Below are 21,635 nucleotides of genomic sequence, written 5' to 3'. Positions count from 1 at the left end.
GGAAACGCCGTTATATATAATACACGCAACCTGGGCCGGTCCTGTTCCCCGAATTCGATGACACGCTCATGTCGACTCCAAATCCCTCATCTTGCTCCTATTCGAGCTCGGGCAAACCCCTCCAACGGTCCAACAGTTCAGGGGGCCACTCCGACACGGGCCATGCAAGCCTGGTTTTGGAAGGCTCGCTACTTATGTTATTACTGGCACCTAACCTTTCACCACAGCGGCTAACGACGTCGTACCGACGTTGTACGGGAAACATATCTCCAACGTGGCGGCCTGGTGGCGGCGAGTGATAAAGGTAAGCCAAAGGGCGCCTATTACTCCCCCGGATTGTCCAGTAGCATACGGCTATCCGAGCCTATCCCGAAGGAATCTCGGGAGACTCGAGACCATTACTGCATATGCCGTAATCAAAGAGTCGTATGGGTCCTAGTGGAGCAACCGACATCCAAGAAGCATCTATCATCGTATCCCGACTCTCGTAGAAGTACCCCGACTCCTGTACCTGTGAAGTCGGTCAACTCACTCCGGCCCAGGGCTATCCAGCGTGTCGCGCCCTTGAGGCTCCGGGATTCTCTCGCACCCCGGAGTCTGAGCCCGAGTTCCAACCCCTGCCCTTGGGTTCGAGGCTCAAGTTCAAGCTTACTGGGCTCACGACAGCTCCACTCAACTCAATCCGAAGTGGACTTTCGCAGTACGGATCTTTTTGCATAGGGTTTGGGACATTTCCGTGTGTGGTGATCGTAAATCTCGAACTCCGGGATGAAGGTTCCTGTCAGGTCCGCTTTTCTCCACTGCCTTTCTCCCCCCGGATTCCGGGACGAAGGTCAATTGTTGTCGAAGTCACCGAGTCTCTCTTTCTCTCGAGTCGGAGCTCGAGTTTCAAGGTACACGCTTGGTCACTAGATACTATACACTTAAGTCGGCGTACACATTGTGCATATCGCATGGCAACTATCATGAGTGACCGGAGTAGAGAAATGACGCTAAACCCGGTGATCAGGACAGAGCCGTAAATCCATAGGGGGTTGATGGACCTTGAAATGTATAAAGCTATGCCTTAGGTTTACTTGAAGCTATCGTCTGAGCACGGAGACACACACATATATGTGCAAACTAGGATCTATATGCCCCATGACCTACAGTAATGTCTCAAGCACGCCCTCGTTCTGATATCCAGAAGGTCTTCCAGGCCTCTTCGATGATTCCTAATCGATTGATACACCTTATCCCTGATGATCTCGCCGCCGAAGTACCTAATCACATCCTATTCTCTTACCCCAGAACCAAGGACCTCCAAGATGGGTTCGTCGATATCACTGCCAAATGCTTTGCCAATGCGATCAATAGAGGTTGCTGGTACCTTGAGTCATTGCTCGGGAAAGCCCAGAGCTTTGAGACTATTGGTTACATGGGAACAAGTGAGTCTCGTCATAACCACATCGACTACCTGAGGTATATATAGCTAACGGGATGAAGACGACATAAGGTATTTCATCTTGATGTTCGCTGCCATCAAGGCACGGTACAAGGTTCGTCATCCACTCGCGCTACAGAGCAGAATATTAAACAACACCCCATAGATGCTATTCGTGTCGCCTCGGAACAACCTGGAAGGCCATCTCAACGTCCTTGAGGGCTCTAGTTGCCACATTTTTCTCAGCTCTCGCGGGACGCGGGTCGGCCATATCCTTGAAAGCCGACCCATGCGTGCGGGTTTCGTACCTGAGCTTGAGGAGCTGCTGGAAGATGTGCCTGTCCCTGGGTACCCCTACACCAAGACATTCGACGAAGCCCACAACGATCCGTGCCTCGTGCTACACACCACGGGTTCCACGGGCTTGCCTAAACCGATAACGTGGAAGATCGGCATTCTGAGCACATACGAGGCTTGGAGGACGATCCCGCACGTGGACGGTTACGTGCCGACGACGGAGATCTACCAGCAAGCTCGAAGGGTTTACACCTCGATGCCTCTATTCCATACAAGCGGGCTCAATTCGGCGATCACATGGGCACTGCTCCTTGGCGTGACCCTGGTGTACGGCCACCCGGATGTCGTGCCTAATTCGGCGTACACCGACGATATGCATAAGTATGCCAATGTAGATGCATCACTAGGAGCGCCGTCTCTATATGAAGAGCTCAGCCAAGACCGGGAGTCCCTGAAGAGGATATCCAGACTTCAATATATAGTAGCTAGCGGCGGTAGGTCGATACCCGTCGAGCTTCCCCGCTCATGTGTGGACACGAGGCGTTTACTTACGTATGGCATTTACTACAGCTCCCTTATCTAACGCAGCCGGCAACCTGATATCGCAGCACACGAGGGTCATCTCGAACCTCGGCTCGACGGAAACGGCGTGTTTACAGAGGCTAGCACCGTCCGTCGAGGACTGGGCGTATTTCTACTGGCACCCGACACACTCGGGAATCGAGATGAGGAAGTATGAGGACGACCTGTACGAGCTGTTCCTCGTGCGGGACCCGAAATTAGCCCGATATCAGGGCATCTTCAGCACGTTTCGTGGAATCCAGGAATGGTCCATGAGCGACCTCTACTCCCGTCACCCAGATCCGTCGAAGCCGTTTCTTTATAGATATAAGGGTCGCAGGGACGATGTTATCGTTCTTAGCAACGGCGAGAAATTGTCCCCGGCCCTGATGGAGGCAACGCTGCAGAGTAGCCCCTTAGTCAAGGGGGCTATGATCGGTGCGTCCGTCCGTATTTCCTCTTACGACCACTGTGTTAACATCTCTTGCCATTAGTCGGTCGCGGTAAATTCCAGCCCGCCGCCCTCCTCGACCTAGGCCAGGCCCCGCCGGCGACAACCGCGGAGCGCCACGCGCTCCTGCGGTCACTTCTCCCGGTGATCGCTGAGGCGAACCAGCATGCTCCGGCCCACGGGCAGCTCGACCAGCACCATGTGCTATTCTCGGACCCAACACGTCCTGTGCATTACCTGGGACAGGGCAAGATCCAGCGTCACCGCACGTATGCCTACTACGAGGCCGATATCGAAGCCCTGTACGAAGGTGCCGAGGACGGGGTCGGCGGCTTCGACGTTAGCTCCAAAAAGGACGGGACGGACGCCATTACCACGTCCGACATTGTCGCCCTCCCGCCCGTCGACTTCAGCTGCCACCCCAGCATTCGCCAGTGGCTCGGCGCGCTCGTGGGAGAGATCAGCGGCGTGCGGTCACTGCGGGGCTCCGATGTCTTCTTCCGACACGGTCTCGACTCGCTGCATGTGATCCGCATCGCGCGGGAGCTGCGGCTACGGATACAGCGAGGCGCCGACACGGTACTTCTACCACCGTCGTTTCCTGCGGGCAGCTATCGCCCGAACGCGGCGCGGCTCGCGCGTAAGGATGTCATATCCCCCAAGCTCGTGTACGCAAATCCAACGCTCGACCAGCTCGCCGCCGCTGTATACGAGATCACCGGCGCGGCGGGTGACCTCGACAGCGGGTACGCCACCGAAGAGCAAGCCCAGGGGGGTACCAGCACCGGCACCAGCGATGACGGGAGCGTGATGGGGGAAAACGACGGCGGCGCCAGCGACAGCGAGGAGGAAGACGGAGACGCCGGGCGGGTAGAGAGAATGCAGTCGCTCCTCGACAAGTATGCGAAAACGCTACCCGGACTGGAATCTCGTAGACGTCACAACGCGCAAGCAGCAGCATCTGTCGACACCGACGACAGAGACAACAGCGACAACAGCGAGGGGGGCGAAAGGTCAGTCGTCCTCCTGACTGGCAGCACCGGGTCGCTGGGCTCATACATCCTGGACGAACTATACAACGACGCGGACGTGGCGCAGATCGTGTGCCTAGATCGCAGCGCGGACGCGGCAGCGCGGCACGCATGCGCAGGTCCCAGGCGCGGGCTCAGCCCGCTCGACGATCGCGACCGCGTGGAGTTCCTACAGGCGGACCTTTCGAAGCCGCAGCTCGGGCTCGCCGACGAGGTGTACGCCTGGCTACGCCGGTCCGTCACGCATATCATTCGTGAGCCGCCCAGCCACATTCCCCCTTTTCTCCATAACCTTTAGTCCGTGATCACGGCGAACGGGTAGATAGCTAACAAGATGAACCCCCCTAACGCCGCAGATAACCAATGGCCAGTCAACTTCCACTGGCCGCTCTCCCTCTTCGAGCCGTACGTCGCCGGGGTCCGGAACCTGGCCTGCTTGGCAGCTGAGTCTGACCGCGACGCCTTCGTGCTGTTCGTGTCGAGTGTGTCGTCAGTCGGGGAGTGGAAGAAAAGTTCCTCAGCACCCTCCTCTGCTCTTCCCTCCGCTATTATAGCGAAGGATGGGAAGGAAGACGAGCAGCATACGGCCGTTCCGGAAGCCCCCATCACCGACCTCCGCGCCGCGGCGCGTATGGGTTACGGAGAATCTAAGCTGGTGTCCGAGTGCCTGCTGGACCGCGCAGCCACCATTTCGGGTGTCCGCTCCGCCTGCTGTCGCGTCGGCATCGTCGCCGGGCCCGTTGAGAGGCGCCAGGGGTTGTGGAGCAAGCACGAGTACATCCCCTCGGTACGTTTACCCCCCCCTTCCTGCTTCCCATTTCACCAGCAAGGTCCTCGGGGGGTACCTCGCTGACGTTGAGTTTGGGCAACAAGATCATGGTCTCCTCACCCGCTCTCGGTGTCTATCCGTCGACCTTCCCGGCGCGCGAGCGCGTCGACTGGATCCCCGTGGATAAGCTGTCCAAAGTCCTCATTGAGATCCTTCGCTCTGCATCCTCCTCTCCTTCCGCTCCACTAACCTCCACCTGTTACCACGACTCCGACTCCGACTCTGACTCGGAAGGTGAAGAAATAAGCCCGGCCAGAACACTACCACTCCGCCGCACCCAGACCTTCCACGTTGTGCATCCCCGCGCTACCTCCTGGGCCGCGGACGTCGCGCCCGCTCTGGCCACCGCGTATGCGCACCTCTCTACACATCCCCCCTCCGCCCACAACGTCCATCCTGTCCGTCGGTTCGACAGGAACAACGAGGGGGAAGGCGTCGAGTCCCCACGCATCCTCCCCGTCCCCTTTGAAACTTGGCTCTGCCGCCTCCGCAAGCGTGCCGACGCCGCCGAGCACAGCGGCCGTTGGGCCGACGAGGTCGCGTACGTGCCAGCGCTGCGGCTGCTCGATTTTTACACCTCGACTTCGGCCTCGGCCTTCGCTCCGTCTGCCGCCTTCACGGCGAGGAAGGGTCGAGGTGCCAGCCCCGACTGCGACGGCGACGCCAGATACCTTCCCTCGAAGCGCTCGGAGCACGCAAGCCCGACACTCCGGGCCCTCGCGCCTCTGGATGGGGTCTGGCTCGGCAACTGGATGGCGCAGTGGGGGATGTCGGTGTCGGGGTGAGAGAGCTCCCTGCCTCTCTCCTCTGCTTCGAGGCTGGTCTCATACTGCCTAGTCGGATATTTCATCGGGGATCGTGTACCTGCATGATGAGATCTGTATAGACGTCGGGCAGATAAGAGGTGGCCAGTCGGTAGACAGATAGATAGGGGGCCGTCGAAGGGAGCTCGGGGCGAGTTACGCCCCCTATCATTTACAGCCCCGACTAACTGGACAGCAGCCGACGGGAAACAAACTAGAAGAAAGATTTTAACATATGCCACTGCACACGCAAACCCATCGTTGATACCCGTGCTTGTGTTCTACTATCTGATAGAAGAAACGGCCGCATCTAGTAATAGTATGTGTGCGTATGAGCCGGGCCCATCATCGCAAGTCCCATATGCACCCAGCCCTGGCTGTTGGTCATCTGGGGTATTTCCATCGATAATAGTAACGCCGAGGCCATCATAACCGAGCATAAACAACGCGACGTCCACATTCTACGTAGCCCTTTTCCGAACCACTATCCCCTGCTGCGAACGTGTAGATGCCATGTCGCCATGCGTCAATGCCGGAAAAAAAGGATAAGAAAAAAACGAGGCATGATATCGTGAGTGTGTCCAGCCGATGATCTCATGCCCTCCCTCGGGTCGTATCACATGAAGATGCCAACCCAACTGGTTTTCGAGCTTACATCTGAGCTGCAATCCTCGACGGCGCAGAGTACCTTATTCTTGGTGCCTTTAGGGTCCGGCTTGAAGCCCACGACAATCGGGTTCTTCCCAACGGGCTTGCGGTTGTCGAAGCATTTCTTACAATAAACCTAGAAACGATGTCAATACCACAAACCTAATAACCAGCCAAAGAAAAAGAAAAGAAAAGAAAAAGAGTGCATGGCTGTGAAAATACGAATACTCACATGTCCGCAAGCTTTGACGGCCCAGAAGTGATGCTCTGCCTTGTCTTTCTTGGTGCGATGCTTCTTAGCCGGAGTAGCTGGGTCGCCTCCATCGCCATCTGGATCGTAGGCTAGCTCTTGGTCGCAGCTAGGGCATATGGCAACTACGTCCTCGCCCGTATTTCTCGTGAAGCCTGGTCGAGTTTCCTTCGGAGGCTCATGAGCGGGCTTTGCGGAAGGGCCGGCAGATGCAGGGGGGGGCGCGAAAGGATGGGCGATATAATCAAGGTGAACTGGGGGGAGGTTGGCTGGTGGCAGTGCCGCGGGTAGAAGGTTGTGATGACCGAGCATGACGATTTCGTCGTCGTGGTTATCTCCCATAGCTGTGGGGTTATTGATGAGTCGGAATATGGGAAAGTTGTGGATGAAGTGTTGGATATGATGGAAAGGGTTACGGTTGGTTAAGCTGGTGAATTCTGGTTGTGGTAGCTGCGGTGGTATTTGTGGTTGTGGTAGTCGTGGACGCGGCTCTAAGTCGGCCAGGTCGGGAGGGTTTCGTAGAATACGGTCTCGTAGTTCTGACGCCCTCTCGAGTGACCGGCGATGACTTCCCACGCGCCTGACAGCACCTGGGTTTCTCCTCGCAGCTGTTGCCGGGGCAGATCCGTCGTCCGAATCGGAGATGAGGTCGATAACCTCGCGAGCTCCTACGTAACTGGTGTCGCTACGGGCTAGTCTCGGAGGGGTGCTTCGCTGTTGTGAGCGTCGTCGGAGCGCACTCTGGAAGACACGTCGAGGGATGGGTTGAACAGGACTCGAGGGCCCTCCGTCGTCGCCTGTCAGATCAATCACGTCCGGCTGAGCCCTAAGCGGCCGTTGCCTCTGCTGTCTCTGTCGAATCCCGGGGCTTCTTCGGTCCTCCATCTCCATTTCTACCAACTCATCGCGCCGGGGTGCAGCTTGTCTGGTGCGGTTCATTCCTGCTGGAAACTGGTTGTGCTCGAAAAGGCTCTCTACCGAACTCTCGTCCCAGGCGTTTATACTAGGCGCCCTAGTGCTATTTCTAGAGCCGGCCAAATCGATATTGTTGCCACCGACCCCACGGCCCGTGTGGTCTCGAACGAACAGGCTTTCTTCATCCGAATCGTAACCGTTAAACATACCGAGGTCGCCAGATTCGTGATCGAGGTCGGGATCGTAGGAGCTGATTAACAGGTCGTTAACCCCTCCAGCGTCTACGCCAGGAAAGTGATGGTCGTTGGCGTAGTGTCGGGTGAGAAGGTCTAGAAAGGTCTCTGCGTCGCTAGACGACATAGAAGATAGGGTACGAGAGAATGTCGCTATAGATGCAGAGCTACTACTTAGCTCAGGGCTGTGCTGTTGAGAGCCTTGGGAGGTATCGGAAAATTCACTCTCGTTATACTCTGGGGAGCTGGCGGTGCTAACCGCCGAAGAAGCAGGGTAAGGAGCAGAGCCAGGTGGACTAGGTGACCAGGGACCAGGTGAATCGGAATTTGCAACTTCTTCCATAATACACGCCGCTGGGGCCACCATAGGGGCCGAAGCCCAAGCTAAACGGCGAGATGTGTGTAGATCCCAAGAAGCCCAGGCTGCGATGCAAACCCGACCTGTGCGAGCAGCGCGACGTACCTACACGACTAACTTGGGCTCATGAGACCTGGATAGAGCGCACGTATTTGCGATCAGTGCTTCGCTCCCATCTTCTGATTGACTAGCCAGCTGGCCAAAATCGCCCAGCGTTATTTGGAGTCAATTATATATGGGCGGACGCGTTGGCAGCACAGTGGCGAGAGGGGATTATAAAGGATTGGGAGGGGCGGTGGTGGTGATGCGGTCTCGAACACACCCAAACGGATGTGCGCGCGCGCGTGAGCAGCTGTTTGCAAGAGCCGGCTGGGCTTTTCAGGAGAAGCTGAAAGAAAGGGAAAGAGGGCGAAGGGGCAAAGAATGCAATAGTGGTGAGACGGAGAGAGTTGTGTAGGAGGCCAAATGGAAGTGTGTAGGAGGGAGAATAGGACGCATGCAACATAATACATAATATGTACACACAAGGATTCAGTACCAGGTACCCGAAATTTAGCCAGGGGTCGATAAGAGGTACCTACCTGGTTGTTGTTGTCTGACTAGAAGGCCGCGTCTAGGTAACCTACATCTCCTGATTCAGGCACATCGGGTACCTAAATGTTAGGGTAGGTACTTACCTTTACAGGCACCTCCTAGGTGTCTTAGGAGGTAAGAATTTCATCCTCCACTATATTGCCACTTGGAAGTAATCGGCCTACACCTGAATACCGGAACCCCGAATTCTATCCCAAGTGCTGCTCGTTGCTGTTACTGTTACCCGCGATATGCACTGCGCGTAGTATTAAACGAGTAATCCTTCTCTCACCACCTCCTAGAGGTCCCTATCTAGACATGAGTTGTTCTCCTCCACGGTACTTCGGACGGAGGGAGCAGGTCATGAAGTTCATACGGATATGTTATTATTATCAGTTGCCATCCACCCCTCACTGCTTTTTAGTATCCGTCGGCAAATCTCAGAATCCCGGTAGCCCTCGTGGCTCTCTCGGCCAAATAATGAATCTTCATCGTCGAAGCACCCGATCGAGTCCCACTCCTGTTCCCTGTCCGTATCGACCGGGTACGGTCCCACGAACGCCAGGATTCCACGCACATCACGACTCCTCCTTAGTAGCCAGAATACTAACCACGCCATCCCCGTTCACCGTTATAAGCCTATTCGCATTCAAGGCCCATTTCACGTCCACAGCGCTGGCTGCTACTCGCAGTGGCTCGGACCACGACTTCGAGCTCTTGTTATACTGCTGCACTGTCACCCCAGTTGGCCCGCCGGTCGCCAGGAACTGCTGCGAGTAGTCCCATGCTAGACTCTGAACCGTGCTGCCGATATCCAGCACCTTAGCCTGTGCAGCTTCACCCTCCTTGCGCAGGTCGAATACAGTCACCGTAGTCTGCCCCTTTGCAGTGGCGGCAAACCAGAATCCATTCTCGGAGAAGACAACGGCTTGTACCGGAGCCCCCAGGGGGAACGAAGCAGCTTCCTCTCCGGTCTTTGTCATGAAAAGCTTGATCTCGCCCGAGTTCGTGCCAGCAGCAAAGAGATGGCCATCCGGGTGGAATGCACAGGCCGTTAAAGCTAAGGTACAGTTAGCAAAAATGCCCTGCGAGTTGTCCTATACCTGGGACCGCAAACGTACCGGAATTGGTGTATACGCGCGTGACGCGCTGCAGCTTGGTCAGGTCGTAGAAAACAAAGCTCTTGTCCGAGCCGATAGACGCTAGGATTTCCTTGCTTGGGTGGATCGACAAACCGGTAGCCGGTCCAGCATGCTCGGAGAAGGATGCGACTTCGGTGCCATTTTCGAAGACCTTCACCGAGCCCTTTGAGGTTGAGAGGATGACCTTCGAACCGTCCCATATCGAGTCGGTCACAGGCTCGTCGACTTGCAGCGAACGCTCTACGTTGTCCGATTCGATCGAGTAGATGACAACATGGCCCTGCAGCCCGCCAATTGCCGCATAACCGCCTTCGATACTAACCGTCGTGGCCAGAGGAACGGGCAGAGGGTTCGTGGTGTCGATGGTGAATGAGGCGATGTCCTCCCCAGTTGCCCATCCTTCGGGAATCGGCCGCTTTTTCCGGCTCGTAGACAGTCTATCGACGTATTAGCGCACTGAGTAGCTGGGGGTAGCGATGACACGAACTTTGCTTGTGTCTCATCCACCTTAGTAGCTAACTCCTCGGGTAGGGCTTCGGCATCGATGGCCATGGCATCCCCGTTGGCTCCGCCACCTCCCGATATTGTCACCTTTGACAATGCATCCCGAGCTTCGTCCCGCTCCTTTGTCAGCCTCGCGATGACCCGGACGGCAGCGTCGTGCTGATAAAGAGAGGTCGCAAGCTCCTCGCGCGTTCGCGTCAGCTGCTCCCTCAGGTTGTAGGTCTCTAGCGCGAGCGCATCCCACTCGTTCTGGAAGGTCGACAGGAGGGCAGGTATGGACGTGAGAGTGGGAGGTCGGGGTCGGACGATTCGAGCAGATTTGATAGGAATAAGATCGTCTAGTGTGAGGTCTTGGCCGCTCACCGGGTCCTTCCCATGTTCCTCTACGTACCTCTCGATCAGGCGTTTCTCAAAGACAGCGCCTGGTGCGAATTAGCTGGCTTGGAGGCGTACAGGGAGAGACGGCCGCTGATCAGACATACCTGACAGCTTCGAGACGACGGGCTCTTCGGGAGCTTCACCGGAAACTACTTGATGTTTAGCTTTGAGGAGCATAGGCGGTAAACAGGGGAAACCCACGTGAGCACAGCATCATGGGTAAGCCTTAAATGACCGGCGATGGCATTGGGTGTGTGGAGTTGCCAGGCCCGGACCAAACGAAACTTCAAAAAGGTTGGCTTCGAGTTGGGGGTAGCTTCGCAATACTGTCGCGCAGAGGATTGTTGACTTCATAAATGATTGATTGGATTGAAGAAAAATAAACCTGCAATGCTAAGTTGACTCCCCCCCCCCCCCCTTCCCCCCCTGTTCCCTGATACGCAAAACCCGGTCCATATTTGTTCCACCACATATACCGGCTGGGAATATCCTTATCCTTATCGATACCCAGCGGTCAAGGTTCCTAATCTTTGTGAGTTCTACCTAAAGGTATGGTATCGATAAGGTCTTTTAGTACGTACCTAGTCAATACATCCTAGCGCCAGTCTCCATGATATTTCATTAGGTACCTCCTAAGGTAGGTAGGTAAGTACCTACTACTCGAAATACCCAAAATCACAACCTCGAGTCAAAGGATCAATCGCTTAGCCAGCTTACGAGTGCTGCGTTTCATTATAGGCAATGTTTCTATAGCATCGGGCTTCTCTTCTGTCTTCTCCGCTATATTTTTGGTTCCTTGTACCGCCCTTCCCTCGGGCGTCATGGCAGCTCTAGCATCTCTACCACCCATCTCCTCCCTTCGTGCAGTCGATGACGGCACGCTCAAGTCCGTACTCGACGTCCTCTTCGAACCATCTCCCGAAATCCATTCCCTGGTTATCCCGAAGATCCGCGATCCCAATCTCCCCTTAGCTTCGTACGCCTCCCTCATCGAATATATCGGATCCACCGTATCTCAACTCACCCAATCTCCAACAACGCCGGAGAAACGGGCCAAACTTCACGGGATCCTGGGGTCACATCCCCGACTAGGCGCGAGGAAGGTCGAGAGCGCGCAAAGCCAGGCCGAGCAGGCGCATCTGAACGTCCCTGCGCCACCAGGCAGCTCCAAAGAGGAAGAGGCGGCCAGGCTTCAGGTGCTCAATGAGGAGTACGAGGCACGCTTCCCGGGGTTGCGGTACGTGGTGTTCGTGAACGGCCGGAGCCGGGATACCATAATGCAGGATATGCGAGAGCGTATTGATCGTGGTGATATCGCTGCCGAGGAAAAAGAAGCTATCCAGGTATGTTGGAGCCAGTTCCAGCACTGTTTATTTATGGTGTGAGATCCGCGACTAGTTATGCTGACGAGCTCGGGTTTCCCTCCCCCACCCCTCCCAGGCGATAGTGAACATCGCTCTGGATCGCGCAAGCAAGTTTCGAGTTCTTACTAATTAAAAGACGGCCTGCCCTGATGTCAACCTATGATGATGTAGGAAGGTAACAAAGCGTCAGATTCCGTGTCACTACGCAACCTAGATTACGGTGGCTGCTTTGGTGCTAAGCGTTTCTCTGGGTTGCCGGAGAGGCTGCGGTAGATATCCACATGCCTAGGTCCATACACGGAGCCAGAACTCCCTCGAGGTGACTTTGATGTTTCCCGTCGCGCAATAATTCCGCACCACATTTCTAGCATCCGGTCCTGCATATACCCGGCGTCCCTGGTAGTCCCACGGATTAGCGAGGTAGGCATTCGCCCCTAGCCTATGCCATCCACCGTATCCCGTCCAGCTCATCCAGGTACTCCTCGTAGAAGTGCTCATCGCCGCCGGATTCACCACTACCGCTTTCAGGGGACCGCGTAGCGGAACCGAATATCGCCCCAAAATCCGCATATACATCGCCCAAGTCGTCATCCGAGAGATCAGCATACCTCGTATCGAGGTCCGGCGAGGGGAACGCGACATCGTCCTCGTCCTCTTCGTGCAGCGGCAGGTGGACTGGGTTAGCAATTACATCCAGGCCAGGTAACAGAGGTGAGGAAGTCGGCATCGGCACGGAGACATCGTTATCCAAATGACCTGGCCCATCCGGAGAACTTCCCTGGGCCATGAGGTTCGTGATGGTACAAGGCGGGCGGAATTCTGTCGTGTGCGGCCGCCACGCCGACGGCATCTGATAATCGTGAGGGGGCGAACGACCGGGGAATCTCGCCCCCGTCGAACTGGATGTCACTACTTGCAAACCATGGCTGAGCAAGTTTCCTCTAGCAGCCATACCCGCCAACACAGTATGCCCTCTCAGCACGGCCGCCTGTCTCACACTTATCCTTACTCGGTTCAAGACGGCGGCCTTCCGGATGAGCCCGCTCTGGTGCCCGGCCTTCTTAGCCCCCAACGCCGCGAGCTTAAGAAATCGACTGAGCACCGGCGTGTCCTCGCCGCTTTCACGGTTCAAGATGTGCGTTGCGGGTAAGGAAAATGGGAGCGAAAGACGGCTCGTTACAAGATGCAGCCGCAACCGCCGCTTCTTGCATGATAACCCGCTAGTCCACGGCCCGTCGACGTCATGTAGCGGCCTCAGCCGCTTGGTCGCTCGGAAAAGGACTGGTGACTCAACTGGCTCGCGGGGAAAGCAGAAGACTATTCCCTCGGTTTGTCCCACAGTGGAGAGCGCATTGGCTTCCTTTTCATCCTGGCCGATATCCTCTGACTGCGGAAACACGGGAGCAGAGTCAGACTTTCTCGGTCTCGGCCGCGGTCCATTGATGGGCGAGGCCTGACACGAGTGAAGCTCTACTTGGATCTTCGCAAGGCCGGAACTAAGAGCCTCACGATCCGCGCCGTCTCCGCTACCACCATTACCGCCGCTACTCCCCCCAGTTTTCAAGGCGCGGATAACGCTCGGTGGTGGCGAAGTGGGAGCCGTCACGCCGAGGCGGAAGTAGCGCGCCCTACCAGCGCTAAGGCCCGCATCATCCGGGTGAGCGTGGCGGGCTGTCCATAATCCAAAGGGCTCCAGGGACGTCTGGTGCGCGTCCAGCCCGACGACCATAGTAACCCTGCCCCTGTCTATCAGGTATAGGCTAAGCCAACTAGGTTTGGTGTACGAAGATACTAAGTAAACTTGTTCTTCTTTTCTTCCTCTTCCTTTTTAACGTAGCCCTTCCAGAATATCTTCGACACCCCTCCGTGCGCGTATCTGTACGGCGTGGGTAGGGTAGAGGAAGTGAAAGGGGGTGGGCAAAAAAGAGTAAGAGTCGGATCAGGTCGGGAAGTGTGTCATGATCGCGTAAGCTTAGGCTGACCGGCGTCTCTCTTTGGTATCGCCTTTTCGCGAGAGATGACGACGAGGAGCCGCGCCGGGGGCGTGCTCGCGGCAGGACGTCGTCTTCGTCGCGTGGGTCGAGGGTCTTATTAATATCGCCGCCCGCCAGGACTAGTGGCGGGAAGAGGAAGCGCAGCAAGTACTAAGGGGTGGGCGAGAGCGAATCGATATTGTCCGACGGAACTTTGGTTCCCTCCGAGAGACCGATGTCAGTCCCGAACTGTGCGCGGCAACGGCACGACGGGATAAGCGGCGGTGCAGGAGGAGCAGCGACGCCGTCTTCGGAGAAGTACGCCACGTTCACGGCCGGTCGTGGGCCTCCGTGGATCGAGACGAGGGTGCTGAGGCAAGCAGGTGGTGGTGTGAGTGGTGTAAGTCATCAAGGCTCCCCGGAGAGGCGGAGTAAGCGGGTAAAAGGCCCGCCGACGACGTCCAAACGCAGCGAGAGGAGCGTTAGGTTCTTGGGAAATGACAAAAGTGGCGACTAGTCGATCGATCGATCAGACGGGCGGGCGTAGTGGCGTAGCGTAAGTATACCTAGTGCGATCCCACACTGTAATGCCAACTGCCCATAATCCCACTCTGCTGATTCGTCTTCGGTTCGCTGTGATTCCTATCTCTCCTTGTTGGTTTTGGGTTTTTTTTTCCCTTACCACCCCGTTTCCACAATCGTCGACTGTGTATACTGTGTAAATGGTCGAGGTGAAGTAGGAGGAGGGAGATGTAGGGAGAGGGGGTGATGCGCGTATACACGCACATGCACAGGCGCGCAAATTCTGCGATGTTGCAATCTTCAATCGACAGGCGGCGTCGTTGGCAGCGACGGCAACCCGTGCGTTAAGCGCAGAGTTCTGGGAGGGTGTAGGTTTATTCTCTGCCTTTCTTGCCCGCGTCGGTTCGCTATGAGGGTAGGGCAAGGTAAGGTAAGGTGTGTAGGTAGGTCCAGATGGACGTGGAGACGGAGTGAGGGCGAATATATGTACGTATATGGCCTATCCTACCTCGCCGACATACATACCTACATAGAGAGAGGCGCTTGGGTGTGGATATCGTGCGTAGCTCATGTAACCCAGCTAGCTCGACCACGCCGAAGCATACCCAAGTAGCTGGCTATTTCCGTGCCTACCCAGGATAACTAAGTGGCTTAAGCCAACTGGGAATAGGAGGACATGGTAGATACGATATATGTATGTACATACATCCATACATATTCTACGTAGTACTACCTACAGGCTTGGATTCGCAGGGGTAGAGGGGGGGTTGGATGGGTAGGGTAGTACTCTGCGCGCGCGCTCCTAAGGTCGGTTCGGGCTAGGACGGAGGTTCTGGTTCGCCGGTTTTCGCCCGACCTGACGATGAGAATGGCGATGTGGTGCTTGTGATTTTTTATGACTGGTGACGATGGTGACGACGATGGCAATGGCGACGATGGCAATGGGTAGGCATGGTACCTACGTGTAGGCAAGCAGACGAATGCGGAAGTGTGCTAGGTAATAAGAGAGGCATGTAAAAGAGGGGTGACTGATCAATAGCTTTCCCCCTCCTCCTTTTGTTCCCCTGTCGTATAGCGGTGTTGTGGAGGAGGGACGAATGGAGACGGGTGAGAATGGCGCGAAGCAGCGAGACGACCACCATTACATACCCAGGTACATACATACATGCCTACCCATACACAGGTGTAGGGAAAAGCAGATGGCGACGGTCTTAAAGCACCTCTCTCCCTACATCTCTCTCTCTCTCTCTCTCCGCGTCCAGGACTTCCTAAACACCACCTCCCATAGGTAGGTAGGTTACTTTACCTACCTAGGTACCTACCTAACATACCTACGGGACGGTCTTCAAGCAGGTAGGCCAGCGCAACAACCTTGGTCTACTTGCTCCGCGCATACCTACGTGTAGTGAGTGCAGCGCACGCACGAACAAATACCGGCAGAAAGCGGCGGCGTAGCATCCTCTAAGAGAGGGGGGAGAGCGCTACCTAACTTCCATAGTAAGCCAGCCCGACAGAAAGCGAAAAGGGAGGTCGACTATAGGTTAGGCAGAATAGCCGCGAAGGGACGACAAGCAGGGAGGGCAAATCGAGAAAAGGGAACCGCATTCATCAAGCGAAGGGAGATTGCAGATATCGGCAATATTATCCGTGGATAAGGATGGGTAGAGACGTTAGCCGGCGGCATACCTAGTCGGAAGCATTCCGCCTCCGAAAATATCCTCCTCCTCCTGCGGATATCCCGTGAGATACCCACCTATGTAGGTACAGACGCACGTCGCTGCATGGGTTGAACATAGCATCGCGTAGGTTGGCTGAAAGAACAACAGCAAAAAAAAAAAAAAAAAAGAGCACACACAGTAGGACAGGCAGGCAATGCGCGGGAAGTCGAGAGAGGAATCGTACGATCAGGAGTAACCTGTCGGGTTTTCCACCGTTCGCCCTCGTTTATTCCGCAGACTTGTCGAACAGTCCAACCCGTATAGCGGTAGTGTGACTCGTTTCTTTTCTTCCTCTTTCGTCTATTTCTTTCCCTCTCCCTCCTTTACCCTTCTTCCTCCTGGTTAGTCTCAAGACGGACGCAGGGACTCGCAGCAAGATCCGAGCCGGGAATAAGACCTAGGCCGCATCCGCTAATGAATGTCCAGGACGTTGGACGATAGGGAAGAGAGGCTCGATCTTCCAGGCCTTGGGTGGGAGGTAGGTATAGAATGGTTCGCCTGTACATAGGTAGGTAGGCATATAGGTATACCTACGTATACGATCTACCTACATACACACAGCACGTCGAAGTACGCAAAGTCGACACGCGTCCGGCGTTGGGCGATCTTATCTCAGCTAAGATGGCCCTGAGAACCCCAAGAAGCGACCGCATGCTGCCGCTGCCGCTGCCGCTGCCACTATCTCCGTCCGTACGGCTTGTGGCTGCGCCTATGCAGTGCTTGTCGGGTCCTTCGAGACTCTCTCGTCAGCCATCCGGGATACGCGGAGGGCGTATATGTAGAGGTATGCATACTAGGTAGGGGGCCGAAGTAGATGGGTGAGGAGAGACTAGTGGCTGCTGCCAGAGCCCATACCTACCTAGGTACCTGAACCTACCTACCTAAACCTGTAGGTACCTACCTAGCTACCTAGGTACCCATAGGATGTAGGTAACCCTTTCTCTTACCACGGTACTCTCGCCGCGCAGATGCGTAACCCATCGGAGGCCGGAAAGGTCTTTGGAATATGTTCGTAGGTACCGTACCTAGGTATTTGCAGGGGATACTATCGATAGGTAGATGGAAGATTCGCCGAATCCCATCGCAGCGGATTCCTGGAGCTCCCTCGTTGCCTGAGAAGGGCGAAACACGGCAAGCAGGTTGCGAGCGTTCACCAGTAGAATGCAGAGCGGCGCCCTCCCCCAACTAAACCTACCCCCCTGGCACGGAATCCCGGGAGAGCGTATCCAATAACAACCGCAGCCCTCTTTTCCTACTCTACCTACCTAGGTACGTTTTGTCCCAGCCTGGTCCGGTGCATCTCCCACATCCCCATCCCCCATCCCCAGACTCAACCCTCTCGACTGTGGGAAGTACTGACTGAGTGCGTAGTACAAGTACTTCCTGTACGTGTAGACTATTTACTACCCGTATAGGGCTTGATAGGGCTTCGCAAATCGAGTCCAGGCTCCGAGGCTGGCCTGCTGCCGACGCTCTCCTTGTGTCCTCCTCCCAGCCCTGTTTATCTGGATCTGGTTTCCCTTCCCCACATACTACCTACCTCGTCAATCCCTCGCCTCCACGAAAGGGAGGACGTTGCGACGTTGTAATGGTATCATCCTTCGCAGCTTGGGCAAACGACTGTGTCGATGTTCTACCATAATAACGGCCCTCCTCCCCTCTACGTAGGTATACCTAGTACCCGGGTTGTTGAGGCAGGTACTTTCCCCAAATGTTCACAGTCAAACGTGATTGTCACGTAGTTTCGCCCTGTCAAGACAAGCTCACCGCACTTGGACAACCATAGGACGCCAGAGCGGAGAGAGTCAACATCACACAGGACCTTACCTATCTGCAACTAACGGAAACAGGAGGAGAGGACGAAGAAGACGACCGTCCAGGAGACCAGTGGCCGTATTGGTCCGTATCCAGTAACCATGAGTGTTGCATCCACCACGGTTGTCGTGCCTCTACTACGCCGCCAAGCGGCGTTGGCATTCGTCTAGAGGGCCATTTGCTTGTGCATCATGCACCCCAGGAAAAGTTGGGGGAGCCGGACTGTCCCCATCTATGTATCGCTATTACGTTTCGCTTCCCTCGCATTCTGTGTCTGGCCAGTGAAGACCCCTGATGGGCATCGTCCCACGTAGGCATGCAGCAACAACACATGACAATTATCAGTCTCATCAGCTACACGCCGGCCTCCTACTCCACACCAATCAAAAGAGGAGAGAGAAGGGGAGAAAGAAAAAAAAGAAGCAGTCATCCTCTGTTTCTTGCCTCTGCCCCAACCTCTCTTCCCCCCCCCCTCTCTCTTTCGGGACAGCCGATCACCGGCGCTCGGCGCGTCAGCAGCACCAGTCACTTCTCACTCGGCGAAGAGGGAGTTTGGAGGTCACACGCCGGGAAAGGGGGGCAGGGCGGGAGGGGGAGAGAAGGAGGAAGGGAAGAAGATTCGGGTAGGTCAACGATAGGTGCATAGGCGGAATACCTACCTATCTACCTCAGTTCGTCTTCTCTGCCAACCTCCCAAACCCCGTCTCAAGGGGATGCTTCCATTTGTGTTTCTATCAGCCTTCTCCCTATCGGCTGCTCATGTTGTAGCCCTGCCAGAACGCGAAGCGAATGCAACCAGCTGGGCGAATGGGCTAGGGTAAAAGGGTAACTTTTCTATTACTATGCCATATAGGCAGGTTACAGGCCAACCTGACGAATCCCCTCTACCTCACTCCAACCTCTAACCAGATTAAGCGAAAATCCCCGCTTCGTGCCCAGCCTTTTCAACACACTGACACCGAAGAGGAACAGCGTGGGCACGCTGTAGGAGGGGGCGTACATGAACAGCTGTAGCCAGCATAACTAAGGAAAGAAAGCAAAGACATAGTCACGAAGACAAGCGCCTGTGTAAAGGCACAGTAATGAGGATAGCGATAAAAAGAGTATATTATGGATCCTGGGCACTGTAGTGGTGCGGTGGATCTAGGCCACGTAGCCTTTTCGATGTCTATTTATATGGGTCGCGCACTCATATTTTCATCAGTTAGACTTAGACCTATAGCTATCACGATAGCCATCACAGCCATCACCAGTTATAGCTATTCACTCGTTTCTTACCATGCCTTTCTAGCCATTCTCGTTGCCTTGCCCTTTTCTAGTCTCCTCCTTTCCCAGCTGCCGTTTTCAGCTGGCCGATTAACCGATTACAGCTGTTTACAGCTGTGATCTAGAGTTGATCGACACTGGGCCAGTTGTTGGCAGTTGGGCAGTCCTTGTTTCGTGCCTCCGTCAGCGTGCCCACGCTGCTCCTGTTCAGCACCTTATTGGTTGGCTTCCTATTGACTGATAACTGCTGCAACGCTTGCCTATTCACTGTTATAAAAGCGTGCCTATTTATACTTATTAAAATACGTCGAAGCACTCCGCGCTTCTCCACGTTTTCGTGCCGAAAACCTAGAACCTCTCCGAAGGCTAGGGAAAAACGGGTAAGTAGGAATCGACGCTTGATTAAACTACGAAAAGGGATTGATTAGTAATTAACTCTAGATTAAACGTAGAGAAACTAACTTGGATTAAACGGGGAGAAACTAACTTGGATTAAACGGGGAAAAACTAACCTAGATTAAACGAGAAACTAACCTAGATTAAACGAGAAACTAACCTAGATTAAACTACGAAAAAGGATTAATAATCGATTTTTAAACGGAGAGAAACTAACCTCGATTATAAATAGGATTAAAATAGGTAGAAAATAGGATTAAACGCATAGTAAATAAATGGACGCGTATGCTGCAGTTTTATTAGATGCATCCCTTTTAAGTAGGTCATACGGACTTTTGGCTAATTAAGACGGCGTATGCGGACTTTCAGCTAATAAAAACAGAGTTTCCCCTAAATAACACTCCTTTACAGGGGTATTTACAGGGGTATTTAACCCCGCAATTAATTAGTATAACAGGGGGTTATACGTATTATAACTATCCTCCGGATAGGATAAAGTAAATCTTAATTTAGGTAAATAGGTATGTAATATATAGGTCGATAATTATTACGTTAATATTAGCTAGCTAGGTAGTAGCGTTATTTCCTCTCCCGTTTCCGGAGCGATTATTAGGTATTTTATTTACGGGAACGTCTTATCCTTAGCGGTTGATTTAATTTCGGAGCTTAGCATACTTAGGTAATTCTTACCTAGCCTTAATCTTTCGTATAATATTAATCGGGATATTTTATATGTAGCGTATAATTTAATTAGTAACGGACTTTTAAAGGATTCTATAAAAGCGAGCTAGCTATATATATGGTCTACCTCTAGACTTATAAGGGCATTCGTAGCTCGTTACTTTTCCTTAGCCGCTATTATTATTTAATTTCGCCGTTAATATTGGACCTTAATAAGCTATTACAAAAATTCCATAACTAGATTTACCTTTCTATTTATTCTCGGTAGCGAGAGCGTTAAATACGATACCTAATTATTTAAAGGTCTTTAGTTATTCGTCGAGTTTATTAGCTTTTATAAAAGCGATTAATACCCGAGTTACCTAGTCGATTGCGATCTTAGCCTTAATTATTTCGAGAAAATCTTTTGCTTTTATAACGCTCTTAATTTCGTTAATATAATAAGCGCGAGTACAAAGAAAGGCATATTATTATATAACGTAGAATTACTCGGGATTATCCTATCCGGAGGATAGTTATAATACGCATAACCCCCTGTCATACTGATTAATTAGGGGGCTAAATACCCCTATAAATAACTCTATAAAGGGGTATCATTTAGAGAAAACTCTGTTTTTATTAGCTGAAAGTTCGTATACACCGTTTTAATTAGTTAAAAGTTCGTATAACCTACTTAAAAGGGATACATCTAATAAAACTGTAGCATACGCGTCCATTTATTTACTACGCATTTAATCCTATTTCCTACCTATTTTAATCCTATTTATAATCGAGGTTAGTTTCTCTCTGTTTAAAAATCGATTATTAATCCTTTTTCGTAGTTTAATCTAGGTTAGTTTCTCGTTTAATCTAGGTTAGTTTCTCTCCGTTTAATCCAGGTTAGTTTCTTCCCGTTTAATCTAGGTTAGTTTCTCCCCGTTTAATCCAGAGTTAATTACTAATCAATCCCTTTTCGTAGTTTAATCAAGCGTCGATTTCTACTTACCCGTTTTTCCCTAGCCTTCGGAGAGGTTCTAGGTTTTCGGCACGAAAACGTGGAGAAGCGCGGAGCGCTTCGACGTATTTTAAGTACTTACCTTTATTCTTTAGAGTACCTTACGGTATTCTCGCTTAACGAGCGTCTTAATAACGGCTTCGGTAGGAGTAATTTACTTACGAAAGATCTTTACGAGGTTTTAAATAATCGGGTTAAGGTTTAAGAACTATATCTTTATATTAGCTACATTAAAAAAGCCTATAGAGATAAATACGAAAGTCTAACTATAGAGAACCCTATATTACTTATTAATAGTTATAACCTAAGCCTCGATCGTTATTTATTAGGAAACGAGCTTATTATACGAAGTCGTTTATTACTTTCGAGTTCAAGCCTTAGGCATTAGTAACTAATCTCCTCGGTCTCTAGTTACGATTAATACCTATTCGTAGACCGCTTTCTTATAGTTTTCTTTCAGGAAAACATTCTCTTAAATAATATATTCCTTAAGAATACTGAACAGGAGCA

The 21,635-nt window shown here is 53.2% G+C and overlaps 6 protein-coding genes across 6 annotated transcripts; 2 read left to right on the top strand and 4 right to left on the bottom strand.

Annotated features, from left to right (window-relative positions):
- Positions 1-1,153: 1,153 nt before the first annotated feature.
- Positions 1,154-5,377, top strand: GGS23DRAFT_613682 (putative NRPS-like enzyme; the record flags this gene model as incomplete). Its single annotated transcript, XM_051520586.1, has 7 exons — positions 1,154-1,427; positions 1,486-1,538; positions 1,590-2,214; positions 2,291-2,719; positions 2,776-4,017; positions 4,120-4,550; positions 4,637-5,377. 7 exons carry the CDS (start codon positions 1,154-1,156, stop codon positions 5,375-5,377), a joined length of 3,795 nt encoding a protein of 1,264 aa, XP_051369177.1.
- Positions 5,378-6,011: 634 nt separating this feature from the next.
- GGS23DRAFT_606766 (uncharacterized protein) lies at positions 6,012-7,784 on the bottom strand (the record flags this gene model as incomplete). The annotated part of the gene is made up of 3 exons (XM_051519945.1): positions 6,012-6,179; positions 6,276-6,784; positions 6,821-7,784. 3 exons carry the CDS (start codon positions 7,782-7,784, stop codon positions 6,012-6,014), a joined length of 1,641 nt encoding a protein of 546 aa, XP_051369176.1.
- A 739-nt stretch (positions 7,785-8,523) lies between these two features.
- GGS23DRAFT_580193 (Prp19-domain-containing protein) lies at positions 8,524-10,780 on the bottom strand. Its single transcript, XM_051517115.1, has 5 exons — positions 10,598-10,780; positions 10,501-10,545; positions 10,002-10,440; positions 9,494-9,951; positions 8,524-9,432 (listed from the first exon to the last, which is right to left on the bottom strand). Exons 1-5 carry the CDS (start codon positions 10,611-10,613, stop codon positions 8,951-8,953), a joined length of 1,440 nt encoding a protein of 479 aa, XP_051369175.1. The 5' UTR covers positions 10,614-10,780; the 3' UTR covers positions 8,524-8,950.
- Positions 10,781-11,217: 437 nt separating this feature from the next.
- On the top strand, positions 11,218-11,893 carry GGS23DRAFT_599281 (Oxo-4-hydroxy-4-carboxy-5-ureidoimidazoline decarboxylase; the record flags this gene model as incomplete). The annotated part of the gene is made up of 2 exons (XM_051518909.1): positions 11,218-11,739; positions 11,837-11,893. 2 exons carry the CDS (start codon positions 11,218-11,220, stop codon positions 11,891-11,893), a joined length of 579 nt encoding a protein of 192 aa, XP_051369174.1.
- A 97-nt stretch (positions 11,894-11,990) lies between these two features.
- On the bottom strand, positions 11,991-13,728 carry GGS23DRAFT_224378 (uncharacterized protein). The gene has a single exon (XM_051511994.1). It carries the CDS (start codon positions 13,487-13,489, stop codon positions 12,200-12,202), a length of 1,290 nt encoding a protein of 429 aa, XP_051369173.1. The 5' UTR covers positions 13,490-13,728; the 3' UTR covers positions 11,991-12,199.
- Positions 13,729-15,062: 1,334 nt separating this feature from the next.
- Positions 15,063-15,996, bottom strand: GGS23DRAFT_580188 (uncharacterized protein). Its single transcript, XM_051517114.1, has one exon. The coding sequence runs from the start codon at positions 15,416-15,418 to the stop codon at positions 15,149-15,151; it is 270 nt and encodes an 89-aa protein (XP_051369172.1). The 5' UTR covers positions 15,419-15,996; the 3' UTR covers positions 15,063-15,148.
- Positions 15,997-21,635: the final 5,639 nt, after the last annotated feature.

The sequence above is a fragment of the Durotheca rogersii genome (assembly GCF_024521655.1).
Source record: "Durotheca rogersii strain YMJ 92031201 chromosome Unknown GGS23scaffold_23, whole genome shotgun sequence".
Classification (NCBI taxonomy): domain Eukaryota; kingdom Fungi; phylum Ascomycota; class Sordariomycetes; order Xylariales; family Xylariaceae; genus Durotheca; species Durotheca rogersii.
Note: the sequence above shows the minus strand (reverse complement) of the source record. Positions and strands in the feature narration are given on the sequence as shown.

What these genes read in the sequence shown, in the direction of transcription:
- GGS23DRAFT_580188 (XM_051517114.1), bottom strand. Translation starts at nt 15,418, where the DNA reads ATGTATGTACCTGGGTATGTAATGGTGGTCGTCTCGCTGCTTCGCGCC.
- GGS23DRAFT_580193 (XM_051517115.1), bottom strand. An exon ending in GTGGATGAGACACAAGCAAA is followed by an intron (nt 9,952 to 10,001) that starts GTTCGTGTCATC and finishes ATACGTCGATAG; the next exon opens with ACTGTCTACGAGCCGGAAAA. An exon ending in GCGCGTATACACCAATTCCG is followed by an intron (nt 9,433 to 9,493) that starts GTACGTTTGCGG and finishes ACTGTACCTTAG; the next exon opens with CTTTAACGGCCTGTGCATTC.
- GGS23DRAFT_224378 (XM_051511994.1), bottom strand. Translation starts at nt 13,489, where the DNA reads ATGGTCGTCGGGCTGGACGCGCACCAGACGTCCCTGGAGCCCTTTGGA.